The sequence below is a fragment of the Oculina patagonica genome, chromosome 1 (genome assembly GCF_052425735.1).
Source record: "Oculina patagonica isolate OP01 chromosome 1, crgOcupat, whole genome shotgun sequence".
Lineage (NCBI taxonomy): Eukaryota > Metazoa > Cnidaria > Anthozoa > Scleractinia > Oculinidae > Oculina > Oculina patagonica.
Window position 1 is genome coordinate 4,004,139 of NC_135758.1, and position 13,166 is coordinate 4,017,304.

Genomic DNA, 13,166 nt, shown 5'->3' on the forward strand with positions numbered 1-13,166 from the left:
TGGGTCCCCAAAGGTAGGAGCGTGTACCAGGAATAAAAGGTACAAGATATGAACACAGGTATTGTTTAATAAGTAATTAATATATAACTGGGTTACTGGCCATTTCCATATTACTTCACATTTGACTCGAGTATGCTTGTTTAAGTGAAGACACTTAGTGATGCCTATCATGATTGTACCTCTCATAGAGCAGTTTTCAATTTAGTGTCGTAAAACCAAAACCAAAGTAATTACTCTAGCCAATCACAAAGAACACAGACAATCCAGTAAACCAATCAAAACTTGAAGAAAATACATGAAGCCGGCACGAAGCACAGGAAAACGTGCGCGAACGCGTCATGATTGGTTTTGGTTTTACTTCTGATTGGCTGAGAAAGTGGCGCGAGGGTTTTAAACCAATCACAAAGCGTAGTAATGCAAAACCAATGCAAACGCAAATTACTTTCGACACTCAAGTGAAAACCGCTCTAAGCAATAAATCCTGGAAATATCCCTAAGTCCAGATCCCCTTAATCCCCCCCCCCAACCACCACAATAGACTTTACATTAAATCGCTTGTTAAATTCCAAGGCAACTCATTTGACATATGTACTTACTGGTCTTTTGATGTCCTGTGCTGTAAAATACATGAGAAATAAAACAGGAGCTCTGATGATGAACACTAAACGGTCCTTCCAGCCTGATGGCCAACTTAAGTCTATAGGATCACTTTCGTCATCCAGCTTCAAACAGAAAAATGACATTTGTTTAGTAATCATTTGGGGGGGGGAGGCACAGGTATGTTAGCCTCTACAACAGATGGTTTAGTGATCTACACCCCCAAGTGAGATGACAGCATCCCTGTCCCTGGCTTTTTTCCCTTTAAGTGATGCTGCACTCTAAAGGGAAAACAACTGTCTAAGTGCACACGCAAAACGATGAATTGTATTGCGCAACCAAAAACTGTCTAAAAGCGATAAAAATGTTTCAATCTTGTGTGCTTCCAGTTAGTTCAACTCCAGTTAGCTTACGGTTAGTTCCACTCTGGTTTGGTTGCGGTAATAGCTTTATTTGTTAATACGGGCAGCATTTTTCAAAATTAATAACTGTATCACTCACATAGTACTACTTTTGTTTGTATGCCATTTTGCATGTGCATTTAGACTGTTGTTTTCAACCCTCCAAGTTTTTTTCCCTTAGTGGCCATTTGGCCACCAACTACTCAAGTTTTGGTCGCCAGTGAAACACTTTAGTCACCAAATTAAGCTGATCTTTTCAATCATTCCTCCCAATTTTAGTCGCCAGGCTGGCGACCTTGGTTCAAATTTAGTTGCCAGCTCCAAAATGTTAGTCGCCATGGCGACTAAAATGGTCTTAACTTGGAGGGTTGGTTTTCACTATAGAGTGTGGCACCACTACAAGTTATTAAACCCATTAATATGGGAGTCCCCCACTCCCACCCCCTAAGAAGCAGACATACTCATACTTACACAGGCTTCCCTAGCATCTTCAATTTCGACTAATTGCTGATGTGACGAATGCTGTAACACCATTGATTGAGAGCCTTGCGACTCTGTTGAAGTTCTATAAACACTACTACTTTGCTCGTTCATTTCCGGTACTCCGCCCGGTACGTGAACAGTTCCATTGTGGTCAGGCACAATTTGTACAAGAGGAAACATAGCATCTCCATTTACCAAACTACCGTTTCTGGACAAGTTGTCGCCAACTGTTTTATTATACGAGTCTCTTCTTAATTGGTCATTTATTGAAGTAAAGTTATTTGGTAACGGAACTTGTGACGAATGATTATGAAGTGACGACGTGGAAGCAGAACCTGTCCTTTCATCGCATGTGGCCTGCACATTTACAGAACTGTTTGTAACGGATAAATGAATCTGCCTGTGGTTATCGTCCACAGAAGCGTTTTTATTAATATCTTGATTCCCATGCACAGCATCGGAGTCTCTTTCCATACCAACTTTGACTTTCAAACATTTAAGTCTCTTCAGCTTGTTTACTTTCACTGCAATGGAAGCTGTCAATCAGAATAGAATGACAGAGGAAAACCATTAAATTTACCCATTCCAGCTGTCAAGAAATTAAAAAGCAGGGAATCCCCACTTTTTGAGGGAAACAAACATTGGTTTGAAAACTGGATAGTTGAGAGAAATTGGGGGTAAAAATTGCAGTGTTTGACTGCGCGAAGGAAACTGCTTTAATTTTGGTTTGAGTAATTGGGAGGTCTGACAAATTAAGGGTTAGAAAATCAGGATTTTGACAAATGTATTAAAGGAGCTACGTCACAGACAGTGCATCTTGAAAACATTGGCAATTTTTTTCAAGTTTGTTGTTCAGAATGTGTGTTAATCTTTGTCAGTTGAAACCATCCTTGGTAAATTTCATGTTTTTATTACTCCTTTGATTTTTTTACATTTTTTGAGGTTTCCTTTAATTTGAATGTAATCAGAAAAATAACTTAAAATATTGTGACATTGCACCTTTAAGACAGAGATTTAGTATTTTCCTGAACATCAGAAAACTGAAAAAAAAGTTGGGGTTAGGGATTGGGGTGCAAACACCCTTACTGGGCTTCTCCCATCAAACCACCAGCAAGGTCCTCCTACAGTTCACAAAATTCTTGATCAAAACATTTTAATGTGTGAAAGTGCGAAAATATAATTCTGCTTGAGGTATCATTTAATATTTCTTATATGTCAGTTCTGAAAATGTGATCAACAACACAAGTCTTGAGCTAAGAAGGATAGAATGAGTTGGACAGAGAGTTATAATTACTCACCCTCCCCTAGAGGATCCATAGTATGAATTACAAGTTGAAGTGCTCCATGGCGGAAATGTGGCAGACCATTGTTTTGCTTGGATGAATCACAAAGGCTTTCCACTGCTTTCTGTTAAATTTACATATAATTTACAGGAAAAATGCAGTTAGAAAATTTTTTCTACAAGCCGGAAAGAATTTTCAGTTCTTATTATAGCAATCTTGGTATCAGTAAAATCATCTTATTGTCATCATTTGACAGCCTGTAAATCAATGGTGGCTTTTAAACACAAACCATTAAAGGGAGTCTCTACATTATGTTAAGCATATCATGCTGTTAAAGACTCATATCTTAAGGCGTTTTCACATGCGTGGCTTTTGCGGGAGATAAAAAACAAAGATGGCACAGGTTTCATGCAAACATGTTTAATACTGTGTCCATTAATGGCCACATTTGCAATTCTAACGAGCAATTTGACCAAAGGGTTGCTTCTTTTGGCTAAACAGGGAATGCTATAATAATAAATTGCACATTTTTGCTCTGAGTTCAACCTGTGGCCTTCGTATGCCATTTTATGAGATGCAGTTTCATCTTGGAATGAAATTCACTTTGTGTTTACATGATACCAGAATGAAATGTCATTCCAGAACGAAAATTTCATTCCAGAATGACTTGATTTTCGTCTCGGCACCATCATGGTGAATAGAAACAGTAGGCCCTAACACTGACCTTACACCATGATCTGATAACGAATATCTAAAAAGTTGTTCTTTCTCCCTGATTAAAAATAATTTCCTGTCAGTAATTTCAGGTAGATTCATATAATGCAAGAACTTCATTACCAGTAAGCAGAATTTACACCAGTGGGATGTAAAATAACAATCATTATATTCATTCAGTTTATTACAAATTCAAAAAATCATTTACAGTATTATTTTATAAATTAATACTCTAGCTACAACCCAAGACATAAGTCCTTGGGAAGGTTGCACACGATCGCTTTGATTTCAACAACTTTTAAATAAATCTGATCTATAGGTACGTACACAAGGTGTATGGGCCCCCCTCTCCCCCATATCAATATTGAAGTATTACTGAACATTATGATAGACAATATGCTGTGATTGAAGTCTCTAGGTATACCTCAACATTGAATGAGGGGGAGGGGGAGCGCAAACTTGGTGACCTTCCCAACGGTATTGTCTGGGGTTGTAGCTACTACTATAAAGTTGATCTTTACTAGAGAAATCTTTTCCAGTTTTCCTTGGAAAGTTTTGGGTACAAGTTTGAATTACAAGCTCTTCAGCCAACCTATTATTATAGTAGCCATTTCTGAACGGAACTGTACAAAATAATATTTTCTTCCAAACTTTAGACACAAATTTAAATTTGGGTGTTTTTAGTAATCTTGAATATTTAGATCGAAACATTCTAGAACAATGTAAGTGCTGACCAGTGTATATTTCAGTGGAGTAGAAAAAGTATATGCTTGGCAGTTTATAATTGGCCCTGACTTATTTTTCAGCTAGAACATGTAGTTGCCTCCTAAATTTAATAAAAGATGGCTTTCATTAAAAGTTGAATCAACAGAGTCAAAAGCAGTAAACACAAGGGCTTACAGCACAAAGGAAACAAAGCGTAGCGGCCAAAACTGAAAGATAACCTTGATACAATTTCTTGTATTTTCCTCATAACTTTATCGAACAAAATTTCACTGATCCAGAGTTATATAGAGTAAGCACACACCTGGTTGTTGAAAAGACTATTCAAAATTTACTGTTTTATGACAAACATAATTATACAAAAATTATCACAAACCAGGAAAGTATTTTTTTGTTATCTGAATTAAAATGAATTCATGATCATGAAAAGCTTGAAAGATGAAATACATTAGCACACATTTAACACTGCCCGATCTTTGACCAGATTATGATCGGTAGTTCTCTGATAGAAAATAGACCTTGATGAAATCGTGACGCCGCAATCTTCTATTCAAAAGGAAGTTTAATTAGTTTTCCCTCTTATTTGCCATCCTGTTTGGAATTGTAGCCAGATTAATCCAAAGAGGATTACAGCAAATTCAACAACACTCAACAGACCTCTACAGACAGTAAAATGTCACCAGTTCAAGAAATGCCCCTCAGACATAATTATAAGTTGATTACAGCTTTACTTGTGTATGAAACATGATCTGGCTCTGTTCCTGATTTCAGCCACCCTTGGGTACAGTTTAATTATTGGAAGATCCTATTTCTATTTCCAATTTAATTAACGTGTTTGACTGGAGTACTGTTTACTCACACCCCACCTAACGATATAACCATAAAACCCTTGTTTACAAGCTCTAGTTAATAGCATTGAGCTCATGTAGCTATAGAAACTATATGACTGCAGATGTCCTTCCCAAAAACTTTCTAAATGTTTCGTAACAATATTAATCCAAAAAGTTCGCGGTAAATTTACGCGCACTGCCATGCCAACTGCTAAACGAAAGCAAATTTTGTTTTCTTTTTACGCTGTCAAGCATAACATTCATTGATTACAAAGAGTTTATTTATGCACGTAAGGCATATATGAATATAATTGTACACTCGCTGCTATTGTTATAGCTTCTTGTTTAATATTAAAATATATACTTGAAATTGCCTCAGGATAGAAAAAGTTCGATTCAACAAGCATTCTTAAACAAAAAATGCAACCTTACACTAAAGTAGGACGTATACGAAGCACATATTCTAAAATCTCTTTTCTCGCGAATACGACTAAAATCCCGACAATTTAATATCCAACTCGTTACACTGGTATAGTCAAATTTTGTACATTAAAATTTGGGGGTGACGAAGTTTCCTTATTAATGAAACGGCTCGTCATGCAAGACTAGCTTATGGTTTAGTTTTTAAAAAAAGTCACGGAAAAGTTTTCCTAAACGTTCAAAATTGTGCGTTTGGTACTGATTTGAAAGCGCCAATTTGCGAGCAGATAGCTATTCTCGTGGTTTCCTGAAGCGAATTTACCATCAAAGAAGTTCAATTAAACCGCCATTGTCACTAAACAGGCTCTTAAAATACGACCAAATTTTCGTTTCCTCTATCATCCAAACATACATTACCTACCTCCAAAGAAGAATCTTGAGGGTTCCCTGCAGTGGCCTCGGCTTCTTTCGAGTCCAGCGTGCTTACTTTATTCGATTTCAGCAAACTTTTCACCCATCTTTCTATGTTGTGGTTGAATTTCATAAATGTCACATACAAGAAGTAAGTGATCATCAGTATGAGGGCTTCCCACCACTCGATTTCTCCGTCTGTAAAGAACGCGATTAATATAATCAGAGCTGTGCTGTAGAACATACAGTCGCGAAATAAAGGCCACCATGTTAGCTTTAAGATTTCCTTTGAGAACACCGCACACATTCCTATAACAAACAAAACATTGAACACGGCAGAACCAACGATCGTTCCAAATCCAACATTCGAATCGGGGTCCGCAAAAACTCCAATAAACGAAGTACAAAGTTCGGGCATACTGCCGCCAGCGGCCATGAACGTAGCCCCGGCTACATCCTCTGAAATGTTTAATTTATCTGTGATATTCGCCAACGCGGGAATGAAGAACTCATCACAAGCGATCGAAAGCGCCAGGAACATATAACACATGCCTATTATATGCAAAATTACAGCTCCTTTTCGCTTTTGAGCCAGCGTGAAAACATCCTCCGGGTACTCTCCCTTTTTATCACTGCTACTTCCATTCACACTTAGCAGAAAGCGATTCTTGTAAACACTATTCTCGCCGTTAGGTAAAGCTGGGGTGTCGTTGTCAAATACCGCAAGGAAGTTAAAAGCCGTACTGCACAGCAGCACAGAGGTCACTAGAAAAACATGAGGGCAGTTTGTTCGCGGCCGCTGCATTCGTTGCCACATATACGATCGTTGAACCTTCAATGCCATATTCTCGGTGCTGTACAATCACCGAGTAAACACCGGAAACAAATTCACCAGAAACGTTCGATCCGATCGAGTGTTCCACCACGACGAGCGGTGGTCGAGTCGATCCTTCGTTCGATTGATGGTGGTTAGTCGTGTTCGCCTAACACTAAACGGTCTCTAGTTGACGGTGTAACTGTAATATAGGAAGAACACACATTATTTCGGTTCGAAAATTATTAAAACACCCTCCAACAATCCACAGATGGAATGTGTTTCGAGCGTGCAGTTCATGGTAGACAATGTTGTTGGAAGAGATGTCGTCAAGCAGCGCAGTCAAATCACTTGATGACTTGCGGAATCCTTTCCTCCGCGGTAAAATCAAATCCTGCGGGAAAATACAAAGCAGGATAAAATGAATCACCGAGGAAGTTTAACCTCGGTCACACTTTCGATTATCGCTATTTGTGAGGCATGCTTCGATCTGTCATTCCTGATTCACGCGGAAAAATAAAAGCTGGTATGAACCTTAGCAACTCAGTGTCTTTCTCCCAAGAGGCAACGCGGCAGGGGGCTATTGTTGATTTCGCCGTCTTTGGATCTCCATGTATAAAGTAAACACTGATTACCCGGCTAATGTCACTAATTACTTGACGTTCAATAGCCGAAATCAGCATGAAAAAGAACAGCATTTTACATTTAACCCTTGGGTATGCTTATATCTTTGTACTGCAATCACTTGTGCGACTTTTTGAACGTATAATGATCCCATCTGAAAAAATTGTTTTTGACCCCCAAATATGTATATTAATATCGATGTCACACAAAAATGAAACGCACTCAACTAAATCGCCCGCTCTCTTTTTTCCGGCATTTCATGTAAAACTTCTACTGTACTGGGCAATTAGTTTATCCACTTGGGTTTTCTGACAATTATTAAAATTAGAAACGAGTAATGTAAACGCTAATTAGTGTAATGATACTTCCTTTCTAAAAAGGGTGAAGCGTGGTTTGAAAGCATTGAAAATGGAAATCACTTTGTCCTAAAAACGTCCAACAACTAGATGCTTTGACCCAAATTTGCAGTTTTGTTTATGGTACACTATCATAGGAGTTTGGCCTTAATTCCTCCTTTTCTAGTCGAGCTCTAGTGAATCCAGGCCCTGTGCATAGAATATCAGAAAACTTAGATTTTATTATTTCTTTTTTTTAAAAAAGTGTATGCGGCTACATCGCACTTGATTGCCATATTGTCGGAGATTTTGCGCTCCTTCACCTTGCAACTGCTACTGCAGTCAGACCTAAGAGAAGAGTCTCTTTTAGCCCCCCCCCCCACTTCAAGTCACTAGTCAGCCCCCCCCCCACCTGGAAAAATGCTCCGCCGTCCCTGAGTCTCAACATCCAAATACGCTTTAAACATCACTGAGTTGTTTCCATGCACTATAATCAGATTCGAGAATCAGATACGAACTTCGGAAGTTTATCTCAGCTAACTTCGGATGTCAGTTCTATTCAAGGCTGTGTCGTTTAAAAACGCAACAAAAACGAACTAAAAATGACTGTTCCACGTTGCAGTGAAACAATTTACCACAGAAGAAGAATTCACGTTCACTTGCAACATATCGGTGATATTAATTTTTATTTTTTCCATACTATCTCAATTTTGACTGTTGAAACAAACTACAAGAGCACGACAGTACCCCGTCAACCTCGTTCCAAGGAATCCTGAGAACGAGGTTGGCATCCCATCCGATCGCGATCCGATGCGAAGCCAGAATTAGTGTGAATTTTGATTTCAGTTTCATTACTTTTTAGTGAGGATTTCTGTTTATGTATTCTCTCCTCCTAATTTTGACGTCGACAAATCTCAAACTCCACAAAACGTAGGCAATAAAGACACTTTTATACAAGAGAAATTGAACCCTCAACTAACTTTTAATCCTGGGTTAGTGTCCGGGGGAGGGGGCTGCAGTGATACTCCAAGTCACCGCTGATGCTATGGAATAAGGGTGTTGCAAAGATGCTCGGGATTTCCGGAAAAGTTGCTCGAAAGTTGCTCCAAAAATTCAAAACGTTGCTCTTTTACTTGATTAAGAAAACTATTCCAATTAAGTATTTCCCTTTGAAGGTAAGATTTCTAACATTTTCATGCAAGTTCACTGCAACATAAGTATCCAAGTAACATTTTAACGCCAAAATTTGTTGAATTGCAAGGATTTTTTCACTGGTAACAATTGAGACGATACCTATGACGCTATGTTTGCTGATGACTCTTCATACTTAATAGGCCGAAAATCGAACCATCCTCGGAAGTTCCGCGGAAATCATCGGCAAACTTTGTTATCTTTGAAAAAGTTCGAAAAATGTTCGGAAACGTTCGTATGGCCTTTTAACAACACAATCTTCGAAAATCTTCGGTTTAGCAATCGCTCTGACTACAAAAAATTGCTTGAAATATGAAAAAATTTCCAAAAGTTGCCGAAAAAACTTTTTAAAAAGAGGAGTATAGCCACAACAGGTGCATTGGATTAGACACGTCTGCCTTTTCACTGACGTATTCAACTTGACGCATTTTAACAACGTTAGCAAAACAATGTCGCAAAACTTCTTCACAACAATTTTGTTGCCATGGAGCTTGAAACACAGACTTCCCTTAACCACATAAACATTGACCGCTATGCTAAAAACAGACGTCACTTGCGAAAGCAATCATCACTAAATTTTTTAACAAAGCTACTGTAATCGTCCAAAATACCCTCTAAAATTGGGGGATTTAGGAGAAGCCTAGATAATTAGGGTTTTTTGGATGACTTGTGTTTGAGCGAGTAGAAATGATGTACAGGTGTCGTATTCGTAAATTTAATTTGTGACAATTTCAACAAGTCGAGAAATACAATAAGAGGATCAGGCTGCAACACGCTGTTCCTTTGTACAAGTGCTTATACTTCAGGAATTATTCCAATACACAGTCATTCGCCTTAGAATCAACAAATTATTGAATAAACCCTCAAAATAAAATAATTAACTAGAAACCATTTCAGTGCGCAGTAACCATGGAAACGCAACTGAGAGCAGCTGTTCTGTTCTTCACGACTCGAGGTTTACATGTAACCGGAAACACAATTTCTGAAGAAATAAAGTTAGCGACATTTCCCTGCAATGAAATAAACTGCTTTTAAAATAATTTGCCCCGGATAATTTTATTACGACGCACTGTTTTTTTCCTAAAAGAAGAATAATTAACAGTGCAGATGCCATCCAGCTGCAGAGAGCCGTAAAATAAACAAGGACGAGCTCAAAAGAATGGTCCTGTTGAATTTGGTTGTTTCTGAATCAGTCAACATTTCAATTTATTTTAATTTGTATAGGAAGTTAAAAAAGCCATAGTACCTTTAAAAAAGGAGAAAACGAGTCAAAATGAGAAGAATTGGACTGATTAGCGATGAATAGCAACAAAGATAGTCATAGATGTAATCTTCAGCACTTAAACATTTATAAGTTTGGAAAATTGCAACGAATTTAAAGCCAGGAATACTCGCAATGCAATTTACCGAAATGTCAACATTTAATATATGAACGTTTCAAAGAAGTGTATCACTTCCTTTTCAATTTTTCAGTTCTTTTTTCAGTTTTTTTTTGTTTTGTGTGTGTGGAACATAACAACCAGAAGTCACGTCTGTACAAAATATAACAAAATGCTGGATTTGCTATTTTGAAAACCGTTGATACAGAACTACAAAGCTCTGAATTAGGAATTAAAAAAACTTGGCTCCATTTGCAAACTCGCAATACCTGGGAATACCTTAAACTTTGCAGAAAAAAAAATTTAAGCTTGGTTGGAACTGAATAATTGCGTAATTCGGTGCATAAAATTCATTGAGCTTCATTTCTTCAGTGGAAAGCCATAGAAGTTACAAAGCGGCCATTTTGACTACTTTTAACGCTGCGGCAAAATATAACCCCTGCATTTTTTTTAGTCAGTAATTTTAAAATCAGAATTTATGGCAGAAAATTTCGTGGTTTTCCAATTCCCTTGTTTAAGCGTAATGTGAGTTTCACTAAATGTCCTCGGCTGCTAATTAGCTGGTGTGTTAAATGCTTGAATTCAGAGGTGTTGATTTAATGCCGAATACGTGTCCTAGCTTCTTGCACTAAACTTGATGCAGTTAAAAAAACATCTTCAACCGCAATCATTGTTAAAAGAATTGCTAGTAATGAGTGCAATTCTAGCTGCATTTTCTGCTATTTTCCTGCAAAATTAAAGTCTTTGGCTAACAAAAGCTTGTTTTATCTCGTATTTTATCGTTGCACGGGCTTGCACCTGCAAACTTCTCGGTGTTGACTCGACAACATTTGTTCGGCACGTTTGCGTGGATATTCATTAACACACGGTAAATACTTTGCTGAATCGCGCTATTTTCCTGTTCCTGACAAAAAAATGACGTTTATTGATCTACATCAGTCACGACTACAGCACCGTAGTATAAAAAATATTGTCTTTGCCGAGTTTTTTGTGTAAACCACACCTATGTGAATTTACAGGTTTGCATGTCTTGCAATTGACAGAAACTAGGACGAACATAAATGTTGCAAACAATTTTCATACAGTTCAACAGCCACCCTTATCTTTGTGAGGTATCTTCTACCTAAACAAGATATCATTAGCAGAGTTCCAAAAATCTACTGTTAAATAAAGCAAGGGCTTAATTGCTACAGCTTAACTTATAAGTTGTTTTGAAGAGATGAAAGGCGGTTTCCTAGGCGAACTGTTGGCTTTTCGGCCACACATAACCACACAAAGTCGAAATTACTCTGAAATGGGTGCCATGAAATGGGCCGGGTGTTGATCAGTTTAAATTTTTTATGCTTGTAGGTGAACAAATTGCTCTGGAAGTTTCTACGAACAGAGAATAGCTGAAATATTCGGGTTACGTTTGAGAAACAGAGCGCTGCATAAACTTTGTTTGCCTGTATCGCATCAGAGGCTTCACTACCAACCACAAAATGACTTTGTTTTACCTAACTTTTCACTAGCTGCTAAATAAAAACTGATAAGATTACAGCTGATCTAAACGATTGTGTATGATCTGGCTAAAATTGAAATAAACTGTCGTTATTTCCTCAGCGCGGCTGACTTATAATTGAAATGAAAAAGAAAAAGGCATAATTGTATAGAAGCGACGAGTTAAAATGCCACTCTTCAAAATGAAAAAAAACATATTTGGCATATTTGCCGTTGTCAAATTGGTTATTTAAGGAATTGTGGCGTATCTTAACTGATTAAAAACTAGCTAAATGAAAAAGTATAGCCTATGAAAATAAAACTAAAAAATGCCAAGGAATCTTTCCCTCTATCTTTCCTATCCGTATTTAAATGTAATTCTTTAGTATTCTCTGGTCGTTCCCTTAATTTTCAGTATTTCTGCAATTTGTTTTCAAACTGACAAATTGTCACAGGAAGCAAAAGTAGGTCAATTTTGAGAGAAAATTATTTTTTATCGCTTAGAGGTGCGTGCCCTGAATTGTGCAACGGATGTTCCCAATAGGTTTAAACGATGATTCTGTATCACATGTTCCGAAACAACCGGCAAAACACAGAGAAAAATATCTTTTTATTGATATTCAGCGTTTACACGATAACACTAAAACTAAAATGCAAATTTAAAATAAAGAAAAAAGACAGAAAGCCACAGACCGCTATAACGAAACACTCGAAATGCTCTAACTGATTTGTTTATCAAAATGCGAATTTTACAATTTCAAAACGAAAGCAAGGCTTTCGTTGTTGCTGATAATACTACAAATTTGAATCTATCTAAAGAGGATGGCAAACGCTCGAAACTTTCAATAAACCGACAAAAGAGGAATATTTACACAACGATATAAACGTTTTGTTGATATAAACGCGGGCGAGCAGTGAAGTTTTTCAGCTTCGGACTTCTTAGCTGCGACGAAAAGAGTCTTAATTTGCCGTAAAGGCTAAAATATACAACAGAAAAATATTACACCAGCTTTGGAATTTAGTAATTACTTTATCTCTGAACTTACTAGAGATAAAATGTTAGGTATAGTTCCAAAAATATCAACACAAAACGCTTCCCTTGCTACTACGGTCATTCACGTGCGGAAATTAATGAATTTTGTTAGGCTGTTCAATTCGCTCGCCTTTCCGAGACGGCAAAGAAAGGCGGATGTAAAATTTATTAATATCTTCCCGATTTGTGCTATCTTGATGTTGTTGGTTATTATTTAACTCTGTGTTGACGACCAGGCATATCTTTTTCAGTCGAACAAGTAGAAAAAAAAAAACATTTCAGATTCAACGAAACCATGTCAGCGTTGCAAAGGAAACAAATTAACACTTACCTGTTTTCTCTAGGCCAACCGTTTCTCAATTTCTTTTTTTTAATGGACGTTCAACTGCTATAACCGCTATGTTTCGAAAGCCCCTGTCTTCAGGTAACCGGAGAGATCTTGGCGAAAC

At 37.5% G+C, this 13,166-nt stretch overlaps 1 protein-coding gene across 1 annotated transcript; it reads right to left on the reverse strand.

Annotated features, from left to right (window-relative positions):
• Positions 1–575: 575 nt before the first annotated feature.
• Positions 576–13,162, reverse strand: LOC144644538 (sodium/potassium/calcium exchanger 2-like). Its single transcript, XM_078504053.1, has 5 exons — positions 13,049–13,162; positions 5,873–7,070; positions 2,780–2,888; positions 1,470–2,017; positions 576–722 (listed from the first exon to the last, which is right to left on the reverse strand). Exons 2-5 carry the CDS (start codon positions 6,704–6,706, stop codon positions 576–578), a joined length of 1,638 nt encoding a protein of 545 aa, XP_078360179.1. The 5' UTR covers positions 6,707–7,070; positions 13,049–13,162.
• Between the last annotated feature and the right edge of the window lie 4 nt (positions 13,163–13,166).

Excerpts from the sequence above, each read along its gene's own strand:
- LOC144644538 (XM_078504053.1), bottom strand. The coding sequence starts at position 6,706 with ATGGCATTGAAGGTTCAACGATCGTATATGTGGCAACGAATGCAGCGG. Across the intron at positions 2,018-2,779 it reads TATGGATCCTCTAGGGGAGG|CTTCCATTGCAGTGAAAGTA; the intron begins GTGAGTAATTAT and ends TCTGATTGACAG. Across the intron at positions 723-1,469 it reads AAGATGCTAGGGAAGCCTGT|CTGGATGACGAAAGTGATCC; the intron begins GTAAGTATGAGT and ends TTCTGTTTGAAG.